This window comes from Cottoperca gobio, unplaced genomic scaffold (genome assembly GCF_900634415.1).
Source record: "Cottoperca gobio unplaced genomic scaffold, fCotGob3.1 fCotGob3_283arrow_ctg1, whole genome shotgun sequence".
NCBI lineage: Eukaryota > Metazoa > Chordata > Actinopteri > Perciformes > Bovichtidae > Cottoperca > Cottoperca gobio.
Window position 1 is genome coordinate 73,051 of NW_021166893.1, and position 27,320 is coordinate 100,370.

Below are 27,320 nucleotides of genomic sequence, written 5' to 3' on the forward strand. Positions count from 1 at the left end.
TCATCCAGCAAGAGGGACATGTTTATTTTGTTAGCGTGCAAGATGTCCGCAAAACAACTCAACAACTTATTTTGAAGTGGGGTTGAGGTTCTTCTCCACAGTCAGAGTTATCTACAGTTTGTAGAAGCAGACAGGAAGCTAAACTATGTTCTGCTGTGGACGTATTGTCGACACCTAAAATAAAATCAATATCAGTTTAAGTGTTTAAGTGTATTCTTCAAAGCCACCAGACTCCATAGATAAAAACAGTAATTTTACCTCTCAGAACACAGTAACTTGCTGGTCCACTGCTGCCTCCATCAGTTAGTTAGTTTGTGTCATTGTGTAACTTTTGTTAGTTCAGAGTCAACAAAGTTACACAATAACACAAACTGACTGATGGAAGCAGCTGTGGACCAGCAACTCTCTTGTTCTGCAGGTAAAATTACTGTAATATTACCGTTTTTTTCAATGGAGTCTGGTGGCTTTGATGTAGATTTGTTTTTTTGGTGTTGAAAATACATTTTGATTGTAAGTTTCTATTTTTTTGTACAAATATTAACCATAACTGCCATTTCTTTCCCTTAAATCTAATACAAGGTCAAACCTTACCTTAAATAATATACTCACATTAATCACAAGTATTATGGTGGAATAGATTTAACATGCCTCGTGCTTAGTGAGACATAACGTTTTAAATCAAAATGTGAGGTTGTGGATGTTTCAGAGAAAACAGAGTTTAATCATTTCTAATAAATATAATTCCGAACTCGACATTAAATCCAGGACTAAGCCACATAGAGACAGACAACAAGGTCCACATTGTGCACGTTTAAAACGTATTCTGCACAGACGCCTACTGTCAAGTTACCTTCTAAATGTGCAGCTTCCCTACTTGAAAGGGATGGAAACATCTACCCAACGTTTTTTAACTGGATTTCACTCCAAAAGACCAAACTACTGTAATTTTGTCCTCCTTTTATTTTTTGCAATTTCGGGAAAAGTCAGACAAGGTATTTAGGTGAAAAACCTTTTGAATAGAAGACAAACAGAAAAGAGAATTAATACATATGACAAGGCAACTCAAATAAATGTAAATAGCAAGATACACACATTTGTAATTTCCAACTATTTCTATTTTGTGAAGTAAATAAACTCCTGATTGTATTGAGTCACATTTAATGATTATCACATGTACTCGTCCACCTCAATCAAAATGTATTATTGCACAACATGCATTTCTGCACAAATGTATAATGAGCACTATATTAGTTATGAATGTGAAGCACTGTAGGTTCTCTTCAGTTTCAGGTCTACCTCCATCTCGTCACAACAAGACGGCCCACCAAGGGGCATAACCGTGCCAACATGGACCAATGAGAGACGACGACACCCTTCTGTAGAGAATACAGCAAAATGTTTATGTTTTTGTACCACTTTCACTTTTACCAACAGACAGCTAACTGGCTCTTTATTGATTCGGACTGTGCACTTGGTGTGTGAAAGTGTCCTCGGCTGAGGGTATTTTTGAAATGCTGTCATCATCACTTTAAATAAATAAGTATCTTGATCATTTAGAAGTTTACTGGATTCATTTGAAAGGCAATCACAGCGCCCTTTGGGCTTCCAACCCAACAATTTCAACCTTAAAATTAATTTGCAAATGCACTCCCACTAAATGAACATAACACATGCACAGCTGCTGTCATCATTTTAACAGGAAATGCATTTAATTTTACCGAGTAAATGTGTACTTTTTTAATTAAATACAATTATGCAGTCAGTTTTTAAATCACAAACGATATAAGAAATGAAACAAGCCGTTCTGCAAACATGTACACAATCAGCTCACCGAGCCACACACACAAGTGCGCTACCGATCATGACATAAATCCAGCGTCAATCAAACGAGTAGCGGCAGCGATCTCCAGCAGGTAACAGTCTCTCAAGCTAAAAGGTTCAGCGTGTTACCGGCTGCCTCTTTGGTCTCGATAGATATTTGGGCCCTGCACAATCTTGGTCCGGATTTCGACGTAGTCACGAACACATCCTCTCTGCGCTTCCATAACGCCAAGCGGCGCTCTTTTAAATGGGACACTCAGGCAGATTGGTCACATCCGGTTTGTCCCATTACTATCTGGACAGCTCCAGCTTGACTTGACAGCTTCAGTTTGACTTGACACCTACTCACTCGCTCACACGAGAAGATGTCATGGCAGCCTGTTTAATGTTGGACATCAAGGAGGTGGGAGGAGAGAAGGGAAGGAGTGGGAAGCTCTTACAGTTTATTTATAGAACTACATGGTGTTACTATTGTGTTATTGTGTAACCCAGTTCCTGGCGACAGGATTCAATTTTCTTGAGTTCCTAACAAGCCCGTGCCTCGTGTCCCTAAATCTGTGGTGAGTCGAGTTTCTCATATGGTTCCCTAATGCTACTGTTTTGATGCTCTCCTATTTTAATTTTGGACATTTAACAGGACAGTTGAGGATTCCATTTAAACCTTCTATAAATCAAATCAAATCTAAGCCCAATATCACAAATTATACATTTGTCTGTCTTTGTGCTTTACAGACTGTACAGGTTACGACACCCTCTGTCCTTAGACCCTCACATCACACAAGGAAAAACTTCCTAAAAGAAACCCCATAATTAAAGGGGGAAAAATGGAAGAAACCTCAGGGAGAGACTGAGGAGGGATCCCTCTCCCAGGACGGACAGACGTGCAATAGATGTCGTATGTACAGGATAAGCGTAGGATGTTCTGCCTGCTGGCTTGTAGTCCAGTAACAGGACTTCAGAAGTTATTAAAATGTTCTGATAAAAGAGGATTATGTGGACACACTGATAAACTTTCAGTTTCAACACCATATCCCAGAACAAGGTCCAGAGTGTGGTTTAAACAGTGAGTTGTTCATGTACATTCTGACTGAACCCAATTGAATCTAATATTGAGATAAATGCATTATTAAGGCTGTCACTATCAACATCCACATGAATATTAAAGTCACCTACAATAATTACTTTATCTGTTTTAAGGACTAAACTTGATAAAAACTCTGAGAGTTCAGATAGAACTTCAGAATACGGACCAGGAGGGCGGTACACAGTGTCAGGTAAATTAATCCTGATCTGTATTAATCCACACTGGAAAGACTATCACATGTATTTGTCCTACCTCAATCAATATGTATTACGACACTATGAATATGTTTCTGCACTATTATGTATTTTCTGCACAACTATGTATTTTCTGCACAATTATGTATTTTCTGCACAACTATGTATTACAAACATAATAGGGGCACTTCCCCTTTAAGAGTAACAGGTCAACAAACCATCACTTCCGGATTGCTGACGAAGGAACGTGTAGGCGCCAACTGGGACCAATGAGGAGAAGGTCAACGCCTACTCCATGTATTAGATGCGAATTTTCAAATGTTTGTACACACTTGCAGCGGGACCGTGAGACAGTTAACTGGGGCTTTTTAGAGCGTTCAGTCTGTGGAAACGGCGAAGTGAAAAGTGTCCTCAGCTGAGAATATTTTCTTTGTTTGACTTATTGCGTTAAATAAATATATAGATGACATCAGGAGATTGCTGTTTTGATTCGACATTCAACCTCCGAGTTCTTCAGCTTTTTCCTACCCTTTAATAGTAACAAATAAAACTGGCTTTATTGTTTCCATGTTGGGTTTGAGAGCGTAAGAACAAGGCTTTCAAAAGAGTTATAGTTTAGTTTAGGCTTAGGATTGATCAAGAGGTTTGAGTCAAATATGGCCGCAGCTCCACCTCCTCTGAGCCTCGAGGAATGTGAGTATTAATATGACCAGGTGGAGTGGATTCATTTAGACATATTCTTCATGTCTCAGGTTTCAGTGAGACAAAATAAATCAATCTTATTATCTGATATTAAATAATTTACCAATCCAGCTTTCGTTGATAAAGATCTGATGTTTAAGAGCCCACATTTAATTTTTCGATTTAGTTGCACTTTTGCAGTGGTGGTGTTTATTTTAATGATGTTTTCATGTATAACTCCTCTTCTGTTAACCATAGACTTGATTAGTTTCAGTGGTCGTGGGGCAGACACAGTCACTATGGGGATTTGAGTGGGTGACTGCCCGGAAAGAAGCACAGAGAAGTGTGTAAGACTGCAACTCTTTGTCCTGGTCTCAACTCTGGGTTGTCATGGATTAGGTCCATTAATAGACTGTGTAATATTATCGGATATGAGATCTGCTCCAGCCAAAGTAGGATGGATGCCGTCACTCCTAATCAGACCAGGTCTTCCCCAGAAAGTCCGCCAATTGTCTACGAAGCCCACATCATTATCTGGACACCACCGTGAGAGCCAGCGACGGAATGATGACATGCGGCTAAATATGTCATCATTCAAAAGATTTGGCAGAGGACCAGAGAAAACAACGGAGTCCGACATTGTTTTGGCAAATGTACACACCCACTCCACTAAATGTGTTGTGCCATTTGTCACAACCCAGGCTCTAGGGCAGGACAAACAAACGGTAAGGACACGAAATGCCAAAATATATAAGCTATTTATTTACAACCAGGACATAAATTGCGAAGCAAGTTATGAACAAAAGACAAAGCCAAAACAACGGGGTTTCCTGGCTCAGGCAGGGAGCGAGAGCAGCATCACGGATGCTGGGCCTTTTATGTCCTGAGATGCGCTGCGCCCAGGTGCTCCAGATCTGACTGCATACTGCCATCAGCTCCACTGACACTTTAAACAGATACAACACAGTGACTGACACAAGACAGATTAAGCAGGGGCCGTCACACTTTGTAGATAAACTGTGATCTGTAAGTTGTAATGCACATGTGTAAATGATAAACTGAGGCATAATATTGTTGAAATTGCACTTATTTTTATTAAGAAATTTTACGTTGTTCATACATAATGTTTTGTAAAAAGATAGTTCATTAAATGTGAACAATTTCAGAATGCACTTGTATACACTAAAATAAAGGAAAGATATTTATATATTTATATTTAGTTATTTATAGGTTATTATGCTATAATTTTACTGGTCCGGCCCGCTTGAGATCAGATTGGGCTGCCTGTGGCCCCTGAACTAAAATGACTTTGACACCCCTGACCTAGCGAGACTGGGACGGTCGCCACAGCGACCCAGGGGCCCTCACAGGAGGCCACCTCAAAGATGCAGAGGGCCACACGGACCTATGCCTTGAAGCCTCGGCCTCCTGCTCCTGCTCGTCCTCTTCCAGCTTCCCCCCCTCCACCTGTAGTCAATTCAGGTGTATTTACAGGAACTGACCCCTTCATGGACCTCACAGTAGAGGAAATTATAGACTCTCTGGGAATACCATCACTTCCTCGCCAGTCGCCCAGTCCAGTCCCTGCTCAGTCTCCTCCTAACCCCTCACCCTATATGACTCTGATACTGAATCAGAAGAATCGGAGATCAGAGAGTTGGAGTGTTGTCCAGACACAAAGAGCTGAGAGAATTAAGATCTCTCGCTTCGACACGGTTAGAATTGGTCCTTTACTGCCATGTTGATTCTACAGGATCACTACATGGCCAATCTCACTGTGGCACAAGTACACACTCCAGTACAAAACTTGGCCACACTTAACCCTTAAACCTCCCGTAGGAAGAACTCCCATCTCTCTATCTCCTCCTAGGCCCAGCTAATCCACAAGGTATCTTCCCAGAGTGGTTTATAGCCCCTATTCTAACCCTAACCACGCAGCTCACAGCAGTCGTAGGTTAGGGGTCAGAGGTCGTGGTGAACACAAAAATAAACAACCAATGCTGATAATAAATAATGACTTTTAATGTATATTTATATATTGTTAATATACCCAGAATACATATAGTAAACATAATTGTGCACAATAACATGATATACTCTATTTTACATACTGATATTTCTAGTATGAAGATCAGTTATAGCATCAGATACGTTGCAGTGCTTTCTTGGCAGATGGAAGAATATTCAAAGAATAAACAGCATATAAATTATTTGGAAGAATCCCATCATGCAGTGCAGTATATTGCAGATAACTTTGGTGTAGTGTCGGTTCATTTTTGCAAAACAGAGAAAACAGCATCTAAATCAATGTGTTTTGATTTATTCTAAAAGAGACAAAAGAAACAAAAGTACATTAATTCCGTGTCTGCTTTTTTATTTTATTTAAACTTAGTGATGGCTTCACTCTGAGAGACTTTGTTTTTAACTTAAATTATTTCTTGATACTGACTGAAATGTAACCGAGAACAAAAATAACTTTTTGACTGACAAAAAACTTAAATCAGACGCAACATAAACATTAATCAGCTGTTTCTCAAGGATAATCTGTAGTCAAGAGGCTTATCTTCTTTTTGATAAGATCCTTTGACTCTGTGATGTACTTTTAAAGTTTCTTGTAAAGGAAAATGAAAAGTAAACATAACAAATGAAGTGATTTCTGTCACAGCTGCCTGTATATGTCTCACTGTGGACATTTAGTAGTATCACATTAACTGCTGGTTTTACCGGTTTAGTGTATCCGCACAGTTTTACTGTGAGATGTTTACATGACTACTTCCTGTTTTCTTCTTCAAGCTGCTCATGAACCAGGTTTACTGGTGATCTGTGATGTTTTTCATCAACTCATCTTCATGAAAACAAAAATCAGTGGCGTCTGATCTTTACTTTCAGATACTTAAACACTGCAGAATAAAACTTATCCAACAATCAATATCTCTGTACACATTGTTACTGTAAACTAACAGTAGTTACATTCATCATCAACTTAGCACTAAGGTAGAAAAGTTTAGCTTAAACTCACTTCCTTCACAGAAAACAAAAAACACTGAAGTCAGAAACTGAGCTTCTCTAATTTACTGCTTTCAAAGGAAATTCATAATGTTGACTGTCAGTGGATAAAATGTTTTCACACTGAGCAACAGAATAATATTTTAAAGTCACACAATAAACAAAATTACTTAAATACAAAATAATTGATAGCAGAGATGTTCACATGTTTCTGTTCTTACAGAACTGGAAATGTTCTTGTGTCCTCCCGCTGATGGGATTTTAAACTCATATTTGGAGCTGAAAACCTCTGCAATCAATTTTTCAGTTTAATCAATTAAAACAACAAAGGAGGTGCATTCTGTATATTTCTAACCTCTCACATACAAACGTGTACATAGGTGTCACTTTTACAGCAAATTAAAGACCAAAGATCAAATATCGTCTTATCATCAATATTTCTCTATGGCTAAAATTTCTTCACAGCTAAATAATGAAAATTCACATCACTAAACCTAAAAGAATATCCTAAAATTAGTTTTTCAAAGAAATGACTAGAAGGGACAATCTGCAACTGGAGACTGTTGGCCAAATGTTGACTGTCGACTGTTGGCTGTTTGTTGTCTAATTAAGATAAAGTTCTCTCTGATAAACAGCACAGAGAGAGAAAACAGCTCACAGCTGTTTACTGCAGACGTACAGTACAAATGCATATATATTTACATTATCAATGCATTTTTTACAGTTTAAGTACATAGTTCCAGCAGAATCCAGTTTCATACTTTCAGAATAAAACAGTCAGCATATCTTTCCTGCTGATTTTTTCTTCAGCCTATTTTAATAATAATAACATTGAAGTGTAAATGTAATACTGTGGCAAGAATACAGATTTTAAAGAATATTTTAAAATATGACGTTCTTTATCAGTTCTCTTGTGTTTATATTCAGAGTATAAAACAGCTGGAAATCTGTCTGCCGCACTTCCTGTCTGAACTCCTCTCTCAGCTGTTTGATGGTTTGGTTTTGCTTATAAATTGAAACAAATAAAGCTTAAATTCAGTGCAATCTGAATTAAAGACGAGTTATTAATCTGAGTTCACACAGGTGACACCTGTATTCAGGTTTTTGCATGACAACAAAGTCTCAAGTGTTTAATCTGTAATCGGAAGACAAAATTCACTCCAACAGCGTTGACTCATTTGTCCTTTGATGTTGCCGTTAGAACCAAAAGGCTGTTAACGGATTGGTAAAATGACTGCCGTGATTCATTATTGCGTCGGTCCGTTTGTCAGTTTATTTAAAAAGCAGGCTACCATTTTCTTCTCTTGATTAACAATGAGAGTATCATTTCAGTGCTTAGTTTGTTTTCTTCTTCATTTGTTTTACTTTCTGTTCCTGTTTTACTCCTCCAATGAAAAAATCATCATCACCTCCGTCTTCACGATGATGTCAGAAGAGCAGACTCCGCCTATACGATGATGTCGGAGGAGCAGACTCCGCCTATACGATGATGTCGGAGGAACAGACTCCACCTATACGATGTCGGAGGAGCAGACTCCGCCTATACGATGATGCCAGAAGAGCAGACTCCGCCTATACAAGGTCGGAGGAGCAGACTCCACCTTCGCGATGATGTCAGAGGAGCAGACTCCGCCTATCCGATGATGTCGGAGGAGGAGCAGACTCCACCTATACGATGATGCCAGAAGAGCGGACTCCGCCTATACGATGTCGGAGGAGGAGCAGACTCCGCCTCCGCGATGATGTCAGAAGAGCAGACTCCGCCTCCCGGCTGGACTGTTCGCTGTACAGAAAAAAAGGTTTTATTTTATATTTATTTAAACTCTGTATTTTGGTTGACAAATCAAATCAAAATTTATTTATATAGCCCAATATCACAAATTACACATTTGTGCTTTACAGACTGTACAGCATACGTCACCCTCTGTCCTTAGACCCTCTGTCCTTAGACCCTCTGTCCTTAGACCCTCTGTCCTCAGACCCTCTGTCCTCAGACCCTCTGTCCTCAGAACCTCTGTCCTCAGACCCTCTGTCCTTAGACCCTCTGTCCTCAGACCCTCTGCCCTCAGACCCTCTGTCCTTAGACCCTCTGTCCTCAGACCCTCTGTCCTCAGACCCTCTGCCCTCAGACCCTCTGTCCTTAGACCCTCTGTCCTTAGACCCTCACATCGCACAAGGAAAAGACAATTAAAGGGGGAAAAATGGAAGAAAGAGATCTTTGTTCTGGCTTATGTCATGTTTTTATCTTGTGTACATGGATTTTCCTGATAGAGACCAAAGACAAATTTCCTGCCTCGGACGGATAACAAGGCTTCTTCTATTCTAAATTTTTCACAATAAATGTCCCATATTATTTAGCTGTTTAAAAGCTTTTATTATGAAGCAGCAACATCAGAAAATGTGGCGTTGTCATCAGCAGTAACTTAAACCAGTCCTATACAGCTGAAAGTAAATGTTGAACAGTCAAATGCAGATATTGGAAATGACAAGAAGTGTGTGTGTGTGTGTGTGTGTGTGTGTGTGTGTGTGTGTGTGTTACCTGGATCAGGGGTGACTGTTGGTCTGATTGTTTCTTTTTCCAGTTGAATCTCGGGCAGACTGAAGATGGATGTTGCTGAAACAACATTCAGAGTGACCTTGTGACATTTTTAGATAAACAATTGGGTCAAAGGTTGTGTTTATACTTACAGTCAGAAAGTGTCAACACTTTGTTTCCAAGGTTACTGAAATAACCATGATTCATCGACTCGGCTGCTGAGATCCTCTTCTTCCCTTCAAACTAAAACACAACATTACTTTTTACAGTGTTTCCCATTAATTACCAAGACTGTAATTTCATAGTTTCATAGTGAACCGAAAGTGTTTTTTCCCAACGGGTGGTTGGCTGCCCTGTTCCTGGCGCGAGACAGACCTCAGTGCATCAGCTGTCTATGTTTAACGTGTTATCACAATTCATATCAAATTGAGTTTATTGTCATATGAACAGATTAATTGTTAGTTTTTAAATCTAATATTTGTTACGTGTGCTTTATTGTATCTCACTGTATTCAGGTTAACTTCTTTTTACCTCCCTGTTCTAATATCGTAGTTCATAAAAGCTTTTTAACCCTTTAACACGCCGGCGACACGTTGCACAAGCAAAATTTTACGTCATGGTTTGCGCTATCGAAAGAATTCCAATTTTGAAAGCTGAGACTCTGCGCTTTACAACAAATATCGATTCATTACGGTAACTTCACTCATGCCCCACCTTTGTTCCGAGCGAATACACACACAGCGGTGGAGAAACACAGACAACACAGCGGAGAAATAGAGCCAGAGAACAGGGGAGTTAATTAAAATGGAAGCAAGACGGTATGTAAATCAACACTTGTATTGTGTGGTGTCTTGTTTAGAACAGTGTACCAAGTAGCCTGCGTCCTAGCAGAGGCTGTGGGCAGGCTGGAGCTGGAGATGAGGAGGTGTCCCCAGAGATCACATTCAGGGCTGTAGAGAGAGAAGCTGTGGGGATGCTGGAGGATCTGGTGATGCTGTCAGACACAGAAGCCCCTTACCACATCATCAAAGATGGCAGACTGAGGCAGAGCCCGATGATGGAGTCCCTCAACCACCCCAGGTGTCCAACCCCCTCTCGATATGGGAAACCCAGCAACAGGTGACATTTATTACCACTTTGATGCTGCAGTTTTCAAACTCCTCTCTGAATACACAAACAAGAATGCAGCCAAAAGCCTGGAGAGAGGGAGACAGTTCACCTGGACTGAAATAACTAAAGAAATGAAGAAGTCCACAGGCATGTTGCTGTACATGTCAGTTTTGGACCTGCCGAAAGATGAGCAACTTTTAGTGTAAGCAAACCATTTTCATGTGTCATTCCCTGCCACTGTCATGTCCCCAGACTGTACAGGACAGTTCATGGCCATTTGATCTAATCTTCATATGAGTGTGTGGCAGTGGGGTGTGGTTAGGGCGCCGGCTGCTGGGGAGAGACAGGAGTGTCCCAGCTGGAGGCCAGACAGCTGAACGGAATCAGGTAATCAGTCACATAATAAATGCATGGTGATGGCCTGGTTCTGTTCTCTTGTAGTAGGCTGGGTTCCAGAGTAGACGGAGATCCCTCGTTGAGCCACGATGCAACGCCGCAGGACAGCGGGAGAGCAGCAGAGCGCAGAGCGCAGAGCCGCGGACAGGAGAGCGACCTGTCAGCTGGGACTGGAAAGTACCGTTAACTGTGTGACCTGGAAGGCAGTGGCAAATAAAGCTGTGTGTGACACTACACCTCCTCTCTGTCATCCTTATACCTGACTGTGGACAAGAGTCTCCACAGAGTGACCCAGAGAAAAATTAGGAAAATTATCAGAAAAAGGGCACCAAGGATTATGACCACCTCCACCGGGTCAGACCTCTCATGGAAATGATATGCATGAACTGCAAGGCCACCTACCACCCAAGACAGCACCTTGCAGTCGACGAGAGGATGGTTGGTACCAAGATCAGGCTCGGCATCAAGCAGTACATGAAGCCCAAGCCAACAAAGTGGGGGCTGAAGTTTTTTGTGCCTGCTGTCATGAACGGCTACAGCATCGACTTCAAGCTCTAAACTCTGCAAGAGGAGCACTGCCTGGAAGTGTGAGGACTGCCTGGAAGTGTGAGGACTGTGATGTGGGCCTGTGTCTGCAGGCAGTCTGCCAGATATTGAAAGTTCAAGGTATTCTTGAAAAAGGGACAAAAGCACTTACTCACAGGACATTTTCTGACATTTTTATAGTCAAAATAAGCAAAAAGGTCCAGACAAATTTTGAGGCTTATTAGGCTTAGGTGTTATAGGGTTAAGGAACGACTGTTGCAAACGAGCATCTGCTATAAACACAGAGATATTGTCTTGTCTATTGTCTATTGTCATTAAGAGTTGTTCTATTGTATTATTACTATTATCAAATTATCATAAAGAAATATTCTATTTTGTTATTTTAAAAACGTAATAGTTATTTCAGTGTAATATTTTCATACCTCTAGTTTGGTTCACATTCTGAAATGGACAGAAAACAAACAAAAAAACAGATATTTACTGACCTGCAGAAACTTTGACAACAGGTCCACTCCTTCACTGCTAAGCCTGAACACACACACGCACTCAATGAAACAGGTGCTTACGGGGTTGCGTGCAACTAGGTGATTAAATGTGATCATGGGACTGTACTCCACCTCTGAGAATGTACTCCACCTCAGACTGTACTACATCTCTGACTGTACTAAATCTCTCAGACTGTATACCTCTCAGACTGTACTACATTTCTCAAACTGTACACCTCTCAGACAATAGTACCTCAGACTGTACCACATCTCTCAGACTGTACCACATCTCTCAGACTGTAACACATCTGTCAGACTGTACTACATCTCTCAGACTGTACTTCACCTCAGACTGTACTACATCTCTCAAACTGTACACCTCTCAGACTGTACTACATCTCTCAGACTGTACTACACCTCAGACTGTACTACACCTCTCAGACTGTACTATATCTCTCAATCTCTCAGACTGTACTCCACCTCATACTGTACTACATCTCTCAGACTGTACTACACCTCTCAGACTGTACCACATCTCTCAGACTGTACTCCACCTCAGACTGTACTACATCTCTCAAACTGTACACCTCTCAGACTGTACTACATCTCTCAGACTGTACTACACCTCAGACTGTACTACACCTCTCAGACTGTACTATATCTCTCAATCTCTCAGACTGTACTCCACCTCATACTGTACTACATCTCTCAGACTGTACTACCTCTCTCTGACTGTACTACATCTCTCAGACTGTACTCAATCTCTCAGACTGTACTACATCTCTCAGACTGTACTACATCTCTCTGACTGTACTACATAGCTCAGACTGTACTCCACCTCAGACTGTACTACATCTCTCAGACTGTACTCCACTTCAGACTGTACTACACCTCTCAGACTGTACTACATCTCTCAGACTGTACACCTCTCAGACTACATCTACATGTACTCCACCTCTCAGACTGTACACCTCTCAGACTAAATCTCTCAGACTGTATACTCAGACTGTACTACATCTCTCAGACTGTACTACATCTCTCAGACTGTATACCTCTCAGACTGTACTACATCTCTCAGACTGTACTCCACCTCAGACTGTACTACATCTCTCAAACTGTACTACATCTCTCAGACTGTACTACATCTCTCAAACTGTACTCCACCTCAGACTGTACTACATCTCTCAAACTGTACACCTCTCAGACTATAGTACCTCAGACTGTACTACATCCCTCAATCACTCAGACTGCACTCCACCTCATACTGTACTACATCTCTCAGACTGTACTCCACCTCATACTGTACCACATCTCTCAGACTGTACTACATCTCTCAGACTGTACTCCACCTCATACTGTACTACATCGTTCTGACTGTACACCTCTCAGACTGTACTACATCTCTCAGACTGTACTACATCTCAGACTGTACTACATCTCAGACTGTACTACACCTCTCAGACTGTACTACACCTCTCAGACTGTACTACACCTCTAAGACTGTACTACATCTCTCAGACTGTACTCCACCTCATACTGTACTACATCTCTCAGACTGTACCACATCTGTCAAACTGTACACCTCTCAGACTATAGTACCTCAGACTGTACTACATCTCACAGACTGTACTACATCTCACAGACTGTACTACATCTCTCAGACTGTACTCCACCTCAGACTGTACTACATCTCTCAGACTGTACTACATCTCTCAGACTGTACTCCACCTCAGACTGTACTACATCTCTCAGACTGTATACCTCTCAGACTGTACTACATCTCTCAAACTGTACACCTCTCAGACTGTAGTACCTCAGACTGTACCACATCTCTCAGACTGTACTACATCTCTCAGACTGTACTCCACCTCAGACTGTACTATATCTATCAAGCTGTATACCTCTCAGACTGTACTCCACCTCAGACTGTACTACATCTCAGACTGTATACCTCTCAGACTGTACTACATCTCAGACTGTATACCTCTCAGACTGTACTACATCTCTCAGACTGTACTCCACCTCCGACTGTACTACATCTGTCAAACTGTACACCTCTCAGACTGTTCTGTACTACATCTCTCAGACTGTACTACATCTGTCAAACTGTACACCTCTCAGACTGTACTAAATCTATCAGACTGTACTCCACCTCAGACTGTACTACATCTCTCAGACTGTACTACATCTCTCAGACTGTATACCTCTCAGACTGTACTACATCTCTCAAACTGTACACCTCTCAGACTACTACATCACTCAGACTACTACATGACTCAGACTGTACTACATCACTCAGACTGTACTACATCTCTCAGACTGTACTACACCTCTCAGACTGTACTCTCTCAGACTGTACTACATGTCTCAGACTGTACTACATCTCTCAGACTGTAGTACACCTCTCAGACTGTACTACCTCAGACTGTACTACATCTCTCAGACTGTACTACATCTCTCAAACTGTTCCTGTGTGTAGTACAGTTGTGTAGCTATGTGTAGTGCAGTGTGTACCTTGGAGTGTGGTTACTCAGTCTCTCTGCTCTGTACTGAGGATAATTGTAAGCCACAAATTCGTCATTAGAACTGACACCAGGCCAGCTCTGCTCCGTGGGAGTACCTACACAGAAATACACAAAAGTATGTTAAACTCACAAAATACATTGAGAAACAAAATAAATGTTTGTATAAATAAAAATAAAAGAAGCTGTTTGGTTCTCACCGAGGAGTTTGAAGATGAAGTGAAGCTCCTCCTCCACGGTGGAACCAGGAAACAGAGGTCGACCTGTCGCCATCTCATAGAAGATACAACCAACACCCCTACAGGAAGGTGGGAGACAGACAGACAGACAGACAGACAGAGACCGAGACAGAGAGAGACAGACAAACAGTCAGACAGACACAGAGAGAGACAGTCCGACAGACAGACAGACAGACAGACAGACAGGTCACAAAGTCAACATGTTGTAGTAATATACAATAGTAAAACAATATACTACAATAGTACAACAATAAGCTACGAAAGTACTACAATAGTACTACAATATATGACAGCAGTACTGCAGAACTGACCACATGTCGATGTGGGTGGAGTAGTCGGTGCTGCCCAGCAGGATGTCCGGCGGACGGTACCACAGCGTCACCACCTCGTTAGAGTATGTCTTTGTGGGGATCGACTTTGCTCGAGCCAAACCTGAGTGACATTATCACAGTGTTTATATTGTGATTTGAGCAACTTATCTAAAATAAATGACAGATGCAGACTGGATGGCAGACCTTGGTTTTGCTGTAGATATGACTGCACTAATGAATGAACTAAATGTCAAACTGCAATGCAAGGGCCTTTTTGTGCATGAAATGTACAGCGCAGTGAAGGCTTTCATGAGAAAGTTACAGCTTCTCTCAAGCCAAATGGAGGACACACCATCAGCTGATCACCTCCACAGGTACTCATCCATGTTAGAAGCACTACATGGTGAGTTTTGGAGGCGATTTCAAGACTTTAAAACAGTTGAGAATGAAATGCACATGGTCGTTAACCCATTTACATGCAATGTGGATGATGCACCCAGTGATGTTCAGCTTGAACTAATTGACCTGCAGTCTGACACACTTCTGTCAGAGCACTTTGGGTCAGTCTCACTGCCTGAGTTTTACTCTTCCCTAAAAGAGGAGAACTTTCCACACATGAGGAGACATGCTCAGAAGATTCTGGGCCTCTTTGGATCTACCTACATATGTGAACAGACACTCAGTGATGAAGTTCAACAAATCCAGATACAGATCCTCGATCACTGATCAGCTGTCAGCTGTCCTGCGCATATCCACCTCAGACATTCAACCAGATTTCAGTGCACTTGTTCAAGCCCAAGAAAGACTGGACTTTTCTCACTGAACAAGTAAAGTGAACTGAAAAACATCAAAAGCACTTATTGCTTTTTGTATAAAGTTGATTACTTGCTTATCTTTACATCCTGTAAAACACCTTTTCAGTATTGGTTTGTGAAGATTAACATGTTAAAAATAAAATACTGATGTAATGATTGTTTTTACTGTTTATTACTTCTCTAGGAGTATTTTATATTATATTATATTATATTATATATATTATATTTGACCCACTCCACAATTTCATATATTTACTGGAAGAGAATATCCTTATTCTTTTGATTACCAGTAGCAGCTAATCAAAATATATAATGCACTGCTTTTTACAATGGGAGAAAATTAATATTGAGCAGAATTAAGTTCAATTTATTGTTGATTCGGCCCTCCAACACAGCTCGGGTTTCTCATGTGGCCCCTTGTAAAAATGAATTGCCCCACCCCTGAGCTATACCATCTTCAGGCATCAATTTCAAAAAGAAAATTCAGGCGAAGTGTATTTTCTTCAAATTCAGTATATTCAGACCACTATTACTCAGTGCCAGAAGCACTTGGAGTAATTATTCACTGTTTTGCAAGAACAATAAGAGAGTTATCTTTTGAATGAGACCAAAATCATGCAGCTGGGGCAAATGGTTGAAAAGCAGCTTTCAATTTACTTTGGGTGTCGTTTGTAGGTATTTTCGGGTAAATTCACCCACACTGTAAGAGGTTGACAGCAGCGTTTATAGACGCAGTAAACTCACCAAAGTCAGCCAGTTTGAGCTCTCCTCGCTCGTTGATCAGCAGGTTCTGTGGTTTCAGATCTCTGTGGAGAACTTTCCTCCCATGACAGTACGACAAACCTCGCAGCAACTGGAAGAGAAAGAGCTGACGAGACGAAAACCAGAAGGATCTCATTTGTTAAAAACTGTTTCAAGTCAAATAAATCAGGCAGAGAGCTGCTGATGGAGACAAGTTCAACTCATCAAACCAAATCCTGACAAATATGTTAAAACCTGAAGATCGAATCTGCAGCTTAACGAGACAACCACAAGTATATATATATATATATATATATATATATATATGTATATATATATATATATATATATATATATATATATATATATATATGTATATATATATATATACATATATATATATATATATATATATATATATATATACATATATATCAGGTCACCGTATGTAGTATGTATACTGTATATATATATATATATATATATATATATATATATATATACATATATATACATATATATATATATGTATATATATACATATATATGTATATATATATATATATATATATATATATACAGTATACATACTACATACGGTGACCTGAGGATCTCATCGCTGCTCTTTGCAGATGATGTGGTCCTTATGGCATCATCGGTCTGTGACCTTCAACAGTCACTGGATCGGTTCGCAGCCGAGTGTGCAGCGGTTGGGATGAGGATCAGCACCTCCAAATCTGAGGCCATGGCTCTCAGCAGGAAACCGGTGGATTGCCTACTCCGGGTAGGGAATGAGCCATTACCCCAAGTGAAGGAGTTCAAGTACCTCGGGGTCTTGTTCGCGAGTGAGGGGACAATGGAGCAAGAGATTGGCCGGAGAATCGGAGCAGCGGGGGCGGTATTACAGTCACTTTACCGCACCGTTGTGACGAAAAGAAAGCTGAGCCAGAAGGCAAAGCTCTCAATATACCGGTCGATCTTCGTTCCTACCCTCACCTATGGTCATGAAGGCTGGGTCATGACCGAAAGAACGAGATCACGGGTACAAGCGGCCGAAATGGGTTTTCTCAGACGGGTGGCTGCCGTCTCCCTTAGAGATAGGGTGAGAAGCTCAGCCATCCGTGAGAGACTCGGAGTAGAGCCGCTGCTCCTTTACGTTGAAAGGAGCCAGTTGAGGTGGTTCGTAAGGATGCCACCTGGGCGCCTCCCTAGGGAGGTGTTCCAGGCACGTCCAGCTGGGAGGAGACCCCGGGGAAGACCCAGGACTCGGTGGAGAGATTATATCTCCTCACTGGCCTGGGAACGCCTCAGGATCCCCCAGTCGGAGCTGGAGGATGTGGCCCGGAGAAGGGAAGATTGGGGTTCCTTACTGGAGCTGCTGCCCCCGCGACCCGATCCCGGAAAAGCGGTAGACGATGGATGGATGGGATGGACAGTATACATATGTGTATATATATATATATATATATATACAGTATACATATGTGTATATATATATATATATAAGTATGTATATATCAGTAGTACAGTTTTCTCACTCTGACGTTGTGAACGTGGATGATGTTTCCGCAGTCATCCAGATACTGTTTCAGATCTTTGTCCTGAAACAGAAGAAACGCGATTAAAGGCTTAATACACCTAAAAACGTGTGTTTGTGTCTTTCTGTCTGTCTGTGTCTCACCAGATACTCAAACACCAGTGTGAGGGACTTCCTTGTGTGGATGATGTCATGAAGCGTGACGATGTTGGCGTGTTTCAGATCCTTCAACAGGGACACTGGTGGAGAACACACACACACGTCAATAAACACTTTAATATACACAATAATACATTATTACACACACACACACATCAAAACACACACACTATTACACACAGATCAATACACACACATGTTAATAATATAATAATATATAATTGCTACTGTTGTATTAGTATTGTAGTACTGCAGTAAAGTTTTAGTCCTGTAGAACAGTATTAGTATTGTAGTATTAGAATTGTGGAATTAATACTGTATTATTAGTACTGTAGTATTAGCACTGTGGAACAGTATTAGTATTATCGTATTAGTATTGTATTATTTGTATTGTAGTATTAGTAATGTAGTACGGTGGTATTAGTACTGTAATATTAGTATTGTGGTATTAATAAGTAGTACCTTCTCTGATCGCAGTACACGGAGCTCCTTCTTCGTGTTCCAGTCGAATTTCCTTCAGAGCCACAAGGTTTTCCGTCAGTTTACTGCGACCTTTATACACTGTAGCATAGGTCCCCTGCAGAGAGACAGGTAGAGAGAGAGACAGGTGAGACAAAATTAAACTAAATCTATCACCAAATAATACTACCGTCTATTGAAAAGAAAATATTGTTTCGCATAACACCTTGTCAGCGTAAAAAACCCCAAAACAGACCCATATTAACAAAGTACAGACTCAGTGACCATGAACTGGAGAAACAGGTTCTAACATTAGGGTTGAAAACCCAGAGGAGAGATAATCTGTAAACACTTTACATCAGAGGTCTTCAACGATTTTTCAATTGATTTTTCCACTAATTTAAATGTCTTTAAATACACATTAACATGAATCCAACATATTGTTGCGAACGGATAAATGGATCAGGGTCAGACATCTCACTAATGTGGGAGTAGGTGTGTCATCCACAGATGGGTTGAGGATTCACTGTCCCTTCTACATGAAACATGAATCTGTGATGTATTTCAAGAGCTCAGTTTTGTATGCATGTATGTTTCAAAATGGCAGTGGCACGGCCACCCTGTACCTTGCACATGTTTAATATAAAAACATGAATATATGAACCTGTGTATTAATTAAATAGCTTATTACTGAATGCACAATAACAGGGTAGCCATTTCTATACATGGTACTAGGCCCAGTTTAATATAAAACACAATTCTATACAATATATCTCTCCATCAATTTGGGGGTCCTTGGCCTGAAAAATGTTGAAAACCCCTGCTTTACATTAGTGTTGTAGAGAGATAATCTGTAAACACTTGACATTAGTGTTGTAGAGAGATAATCTGTAAACACTTGACATTAGTGTTGTAGAGAGATAATCTGTAAACACTTGATATTAGTGTTGTAAAGAGATAATCTGTAAACACTTGACATTAGTGTTTTAAAGAGATAATCTGTAAACACTTTACATTAGTGTTGTAGAGAGATAATCTGTAAACACTTTACATTAGTGTTGTAGAGAGATAATATGTAAACACTTGACATTAGTGTTGTAAAGATAATCTGTAAACACTTGACATTAGTGTTTTAAAGAGATAATCTGTAAACACTTTACATTAGTGTTGTAGAGAGATAATCTGTAAACACTTTACATTAGTGTTGTAGAGAGATAATCTGTAAACACTTTACATTAGTGTTGTAGAGAGATAATCTGTAAACACTTGACATTAGTGTTGTAGAGAGATAATCTGTAAACACTTGACATTAGTGTTGTAAAGAGATAATCTGTAAACACTTGACATTAGTGTTGTAAAGAGATAATCTGTAAACACTTGACATTAGTGTTTTAAAGAGATAATCTGTAAACACTTTACATTAGTGTTGTAGAGAGATAATCTGTAAACACTTTACATTAGTGTTGTAGAGAGATAATCTGTAAACACTTGACATTAGTGTTGTAAAGAGATAATCTGTAAACACTTTACATTAGTGTTTTAAAGAGATAATCTGTAAACACTTTACATTAGTGTTGTAGAGAGATAATCTGTAAACACTTGACATTAGTGTTGTAAAGAGATAATCTGTAAACACTTTACATTATTGTTGTAGAGAGATAATCTGTAAACCCTTGACATTAGTGTTGTAAAGAGATAATCTGTAAACACTTGACATTAGTGTTTTAAAGAGATAATCTGTAAACACTACATTAGTGTTGTAGAGAAATAATCTGTAAACACTTGACATTAGTGTTTTAAAGGGATAATCTGTAAACACTTGACATTAGTGTTGTAGAGAGATAATCTGTAAACACTTTATATTAGTGTTGTAGAGAGATAATCTGTAAACCCTTGACATTAGTGTTGTAAAGAGATAATCTGTAAACACTTGACATTAGTGTTTTAAAGAGATAATCTGTAAACACTACATTAGTGTTGTAGAGAAATAATCTGTAAACACTTGACATTAGTGTTTTAAAGGGATAATCTGTAAACACTTGACATTAGTGTTGTAGAGAGATAATCTGTAAACACTTTATATTAGTGTTGTAGAGAGATAATCTGTAAACACTTTACATTAGTGTTGTAAAGAGATAATCTGTAAATACTTTACATTAGTGTTGTAGAGAGATAATCTGTAAACACTTGACATTAGTGTTGTAAAGAGATAATCTGTAAACACTACATTAGTGTTGTAGAGAAATAATCTGTAAACACTTGACATTAGTGTTTTAAAGGGATAATCTGTAAACACTTGACATTAGTGTTGTAGAGAGATAATCTGTAAACACTTTATATTAGTGTTGTAGAGAGATAATCTGTAAACCCTTGACATTAGTGTTGTAAAGAGATAATCTGTAAACACTTGACATTAGTGTTTTAAAGAGATAATATGTAAACACTACATTAGTGTTGTAGAGAAATAATCTGTAAACACTTGACATTAGTGTTTTAAAGGGATAATCTGTAAACACTTGACATTAGTGTTGTAGAGAGATAATCTGTAAACACTTTATATTAGTGTTGTAGAGAGATAATCTGTAAACACTTTACATTAGTGTTGTAAAGAGATAATCTGTAAACACTTTACATTAGTGTTGTAGAGAGATAATCTGTAAACACTTGACATTAGTGTTGTAAAGAGATAATCTGTAAACACTACATTAGTGTTGTAGAGAAATAATCTGTAAACACTTTATATTAGTGTTGTAGAGAGATAATCTGTAAACACTTTACATTAGTGTTGTAAAGAGATAATCTGTAAACACTTTACATTAGTGTTGTAGAGAGATAATCTGTAAACACTTGACATTAGTGTTGTAAAGAGATAATCTGTAAACACTTGACATTAGTGTTTTAAAGAGATAATCTGTAAACACTTTACATTAGTGTTGTAGAGAGATAATCTGTAAACACTTTACATTAGTGTTGTAGAGAGATAATCTGTAAACACTTGACATTAGTGTTGTAAAGAGATAATCTGTAAACACTTTACATTAGTGTTTTAAAGAGATAATCTGTAAACACTTTACATTAGTGTTGTAGAGAGATAATCTGTAAACACTTGACATTAGTGTTGTAAAGAGATAATCTGTAAACACTTTACATTATTGTTGTAGAGAGATAATCTGTAAACCCTTGACATTAGTGTTGTAAAGAGATAATCTGTAAACACTTGACATTAGTGTTTTAAAGAGATAATCTGTAAACACTACATTAGTGTTGTAGAGAAATAATCTGTAAACACTTGACATTAGTGTTTTAAAGGGATAATCTGTAAACACTTGACATTAGTGTTGTAGAGAGATAATCTGTAAACACTTTATATTAGTGTTGTAGAGAGATAATCTGTAAACCCTTGACATTAGTGTTGTAAAGAGATAATCTGTAAACACTTGACATTAGTGTTTTAAAGAGATAATCTGTAAACACTACATTAGTGTTGTAGAGAAATAATCTGTAAACACTTGACATTAGTGTTTTAAAGGGATAATCTGTAAACACTTGACATTAGTGTTGTAGAGAGATAATCTGTAAACACTTTATATTAGTGTTGTAGAGAGATAATCTGTAAACACTTTACATTAGTGTTGTAAAGAGATAATCTGTAAACACTTTACATTAGTGTTGTAGAGAGATAATCTGTAAACACTTGACATTAGTGTTGTAAAGAGATAATCTGTAAACACTACATTAGTGTTGTAGAGAAATAATCTGTAAACACTTGACATTAGTGTTTTAAAGGGATAATCTGTAAACACTTGACATTAGTGTTGTAGAGAGATAATCTGTAAACACTTTATATTAGTGTTGTAGAGAGATAATCTGTAAACCCTTGACATTAGTGTTGTAAAGAGATAATCTGTAAACACTTGACATTAGTGTTTTAAAGAGATAATCTGTAAACACTACATTAGTGTTGTAGAGAAATAATCTGTAAACACTTGACATTAGTGTTTTAAAGGGATAATCTGTAAACACTTGACATTAGTGTTGTAGAGAGATAATCTGTAAACACTTTATATTAGTGTTGTAGAGAGATAATCTGTAAACACTTTACATTAGTGTTGTAAAGAGATAATCTGTAAACACTTTACATTAGTGTTGTAGAGAGATAATCTGTAAACACTTGACATTAGTGTTGTAAAGAGATAATCTGTAAACACTTGACATTAGTGTTTTAAAGAGATAATCTGTAAACACTTTACATTAGTGTTGTAGAGAGATAATCTGTAAACACTTGACATTAGTGTTGTAAAGAGATAATCTGTAAACACTTGACATTAGTGTTGTAAAGAGATAATCTGTAAACACTTTACATTGGTGTTGTAGAGAGATAATCTGTAAACACTTTACATTAGTGTTGTAGAGAGATAATCTGTAAACACTTGACATTAGTGTTGTAAAGAGATAATCTGTAAACACTTTACATTAGTGTTTTAAAGAGATAATCTGTAAACACTTTACATTAGTGTTGTAGAGAGATAATCTGTAAACACTTGACATTAGTGTTGTAAAGAGATAATCTGTAAACACTTTACATTATTGTTGTAGAGAGATAATCTGTAAACCCTTGACATTAGTGTTGTAAAGAGATAATCTGTAAACACTTGACATTAGTGTTTTAAAGAGATAATCTGTAAACACTACATTAGTGTTGTAGAGAAATAATCTGTAAACACTTGACATTAGTGTTTTAAAGGGATAATCTGTAAACACTTGACATTAGTGTTGTAGAGAGATAATCTGTAAACACTTTATATTAGTGTTGTAGAGAGATAATCTGTAAACCCTTGACATTAGTGTTGTAAAGAGATAATCTGTAAACACTTGACATTAGTGTTTTAAAGAGATAATCTGTAAACACTACATTAGTGTTGTAGAGAAATAATCTGTAAACACTTGACATTAGTGTTTTAAAGGGATAATCTGTAAACACTTGACATTAGTGTTGTAGAGAGATAATCTGTAAACACTTTATATTAGTGTTGTAGAGAGATAATCTGTAAACCCTTGACATTAGTGTTGTAAAGAGATAATCTGTAAACACTTGACATTAGTGTTTTAAAGAGATAATCTGTAAACACTACATTAGTGTTGTAGAGAAATAATCTGTAAACACTTGACATTAGTGTTTTAAAGGGATAATCTGTAAACACTTGACATTAGTGTTGTAGAGAGATAATCTGTAAACACTTTATATTAGTGTTGTAGAGAGATAATCTGTAAACACTTTACATTAGTGTTGTAAAGAGATAATCTGTAAACACTTTACATTAGTGTTGTAGAGAGATAATCTGTAAACACTTGACATTAGTGTTGTAAAGAGATAATCTGTAAACACTACATTAGTGTTGTAGAGAAATAATCTGTAAACACTTTATATTAGTGTTGTAGAGAGATAATCTGTAAACACTTTACATTAGTGTTGTAAAGAGATAATATGTAAACACTTTACATTAGTGTTGTAAAGAGATAATCTGTAAACACTTGACATTAGTGTTGTAAAGAGATAATCTGTAAACACTTTACATTGGTGTTGTAGAGAGATAATCTGTAAACACTTTACATTAGTGTTGTAGAGAGATAATCTGTAAACACTTTACATTGGTGTTGTAGAGAGATAATCTGTAAACACTTGACATTAGTGTTGTAAAGAGATAATCTGTAAACACTTTACATTAGTGTTGTAGAGAAATAATCTGTAAACACTTGACATTAGTGTTTTAAAGAGATAATCTGTAAACACATTAGTGGTGTATCATCGGGATTCCTAGCAAAAACATCCAGAAGCTGCAATACATCCAGAACAGCGCTGCTAGGATCCTGATGAGAGTGCGAAAGTACGAACACATCACACCCATCCTCAAATCACTGCACTGGCTCCCGGTCTCACTCAGGATTGATTATAAAATCTCCTTTTACACCCATCAGTGCATTCACAGAAATACTCCATCCTACGTCAGAGAACTGCTCACCCCACAAACCTCCACAAGAAACCTCCGTTCTGTAAAGGCTAACCTCCTCCTTCCCCCCAGGACCAAGCTCAAAACCATGGGAGATGGAGCCTCCTGCTCCGCTGCTTCCAGACTGTGGAACGCTCTCCCTGAACATCTGAGGACGCCAGACTGTGGATGCTTTTAAAACAGGCCTAAAAACATATTTTTAACAACCTTTTGCTAGACTTTAACCCTCCATCTGTTGCCTTGTCTGTCTACATAATGTTTTTACTCTGTAGCACTTTGAGTTTTGTTTACTCAAATGAAAAGTGCGCTTATAAATACAATTTATCATTATTATTACAAAAATAATCTGTAAACACTGTATTATAACCGTAGTAGAGACAACATTTCCTGTATAAACCGTCACAAAGAGCTTCCTGAACCAGGCTACAGCAGCAGACACATACGCAGTTCATACATTCAGCTTTTGCCAACATATTAAAGAAAAAGTTCATCAGGTTGTATTTTATCATTCAATTAGATGATTAACTCATAATGTTATTGTAATTAATTTTATTTACCAGTGATTGCTATGTTACACATTCATGCGAGGTAGAGACAGACATGTAGTAGATAGAGACAGACAGGTAGAGAGAGTCAGGTAGAAAGAGACGGGTAGAGAGAGACAGACAAGTAAATACAGACAGGTAGATAGACAGATAGGTAGAGAAAAACAGACAGGTAGAGTGAGACAGGTAGAGAGAGACAGGTAGAGAGAGACAGGTAGAGAGAGAGACAGGTAGAGTGAGACAGGTAGAGAGAGACAGGTAGAGAGAGAGACAGGTAGACAGGGTTCACCTCTCCCAGTTTGTCCAGTTTGATGTATGTCTCCAGTTTCCCAAAACCAATCTCTGACTGCAGACAGACAGACAGGACATGGTTAATATAATCTGTATTAAAACACCAGATAATAATAATATAATAAATTCATATAAAATATAATAATTAACATAAATAGAAACAGTAGAGGCTGCAAGGTTTACCAGAGACACTCTGCGCAGACGTCTGCTGATTGGCTGCTCCAACAGAGCTGGACCAATAAGGTTAAACTTCTCCAGGTAACCGTCTGGAAGACGGATGTCGGCCGGTAACGAGAGACGTTTGTTAATGTCCTGAAACAGACAGGAAAAACACATTAACATCATAATTCAAATTAATAATATACATGTAATAATATATAATATGATAATAATTTACAAACTGTATTTTTATATTTTATATAACTGCTAATTTAGAGCAGCTGATTGTATTTCTCTATCAAACAATGCTAATCTTTAAACTAGCTGTAAATAAAGATAATTTATTCATTAACATTTTTAATGTTTACTGCCAGCTGCAAACTTTATTACTCCTTCCTTTTTATTTTTCACAATAAAAGCCACATTAACACTGTAACTGTTTACCACTCAGAGCATTTCACTAAAATATTTTACAGACAGATTACCTGCCTGCACAAATCTATTCAAACCTTTATTGATAAGCGTTGAAGTTTGCATCGCTGCCAGTATACCTATTAGCAGACGAGTATTTTGCATTTTTGTGACCCTAACCCGCATATACTGTGTACAAGTGTGTATATGTATGTTTGATTGTGTCTATGTGTGTGTTTAAGTGTATATGAGTGTGTTACTGTGTATAAGTATGTATATATGTGTGTATGTGTAGCTATGTGTATGAGTGTGTACCTCTGTGGAGACCTTCTTGTTTCTCAGTCTAACCCTAACTGGACTCTGAACTCCGTCTGAAGACGAAACCGGACTCAGCTTCACATCCTCATGGACGATCTCTGAAAATACACACACATAAACACACGGACATATATACACAAACATAAATGTATCTCCATTATTTGTACATATGTCTGCAGTTTCTGTACATGTATCTCCAGTATTTGTACATGTATCCAGTATTTGTACATATGTCTACAGTTTCTGTACATATATCTGCAGTATTTGTACATGTATCTGCAGTATTTGTACATGTATCTGCAGTATTTGTACATGTATCTGCAGTATTTGTACATGTATCTGCAGTATTTGTACATATATCTGCAGCATCTGTACATATATCTCCAGTATTTGTACATGTATCTGCAGTTTCTGTACATGTATCTGCAGTATTTGTACATATATCTGCAGTATTTGTACATGTATCTGCAGTATTTGTACATGTATCTGCAGTATTTGTACATATATCTGCAGTATTTGTACATGTATCTGCAGTTTCTGTACATGTATCTGCAGTTTCTGTACATATATCTGCAGTATTTGTACATATATCTGCAGTATTTGTACATGTATCTGCAGTATTTGTACATATGTCTGTAGTTTCTGTACATGTATCTGTAGTATTTGTACATATATCTGCAGTATTTGTACATGTATCTGCAGTATTTGTACATGTATCTGCAGCATCTGTACATATATCTCCAGTATTTGTACATGCATCTGCAGTATTTGTACATGTATCTGCAGTTTCTGTACATGTATCTGCAGTATTTGTACATATATCTGCAGTATTTGTACATGCATCTGCAGTATTTGTACATGTATCTGCAGTTTCTGTACATGTATCTGCAGCATCTGTACATATATCTCCAGTATTTGTACATATATCTGCAGTATTTGTACATAT

At 38.3% G+C, this 27,320-nt stretch overlaps 1 protein-coding gene and 1 long non-coding RNA gene across 2 annotated transcripts in view; both read right to left on the minus strand.

Moving 5' to 3' along the window:
• The window catches only part of LOC115005225 (uncharacterized), a 5,035-nt gene extending 2,648 nt beyond the window's left edge, over window positions 1-2,387 (minus strand). The window contains exon 1 of the long non-coding RNA XR_003831934.1: window positions 1,832-2,387. This is a non-coding gene — a long non-coding RNA (uncharacterized LOC115005225). The remainder of the gene's footprint in view (window positions 1-1,831) is intronic.
• Window positions 2,388-5,780: 3,393 nt separating this feature from the next.
• Window positions 5,781-26,678, minus strand: LOC115005220 (cyclin-dependent kinase 16-like). The gene is made up of 14 exons (XM_029427008.1): window positions 26,372-26,678; window positions 25,670-25,798; window positions 25,485-25,541; window positions 18,646-18,760; window positions 18,169-18,263; window positions 18,026-18,088; window positions 16,491-16,614; window positions 14,932-15,052; window positions 14,582-14,679; window positions 14,374-14,479; window positions 11,860-11,902; window positions 9,475-9,565; window positions 9,326-9,400; window positions 5,781-8,569 (listed from the first exon to the last, which is right to left on the minus strand). The coding sequence occupies exons 1-14, from the start codon at window positions 26,516-26,518 to the stop codon at window positions 8,532-8,534; spliced, it is 1,302 nt and encodes a 433-aa protein (XP_029282868.1). The 5' UTR covers window positions 26,519-26,678; the 3' UTR covers window positions 5,781-8,531.
• Window positions 26,679-27,320: the final 642 nt, after the last annotated feature.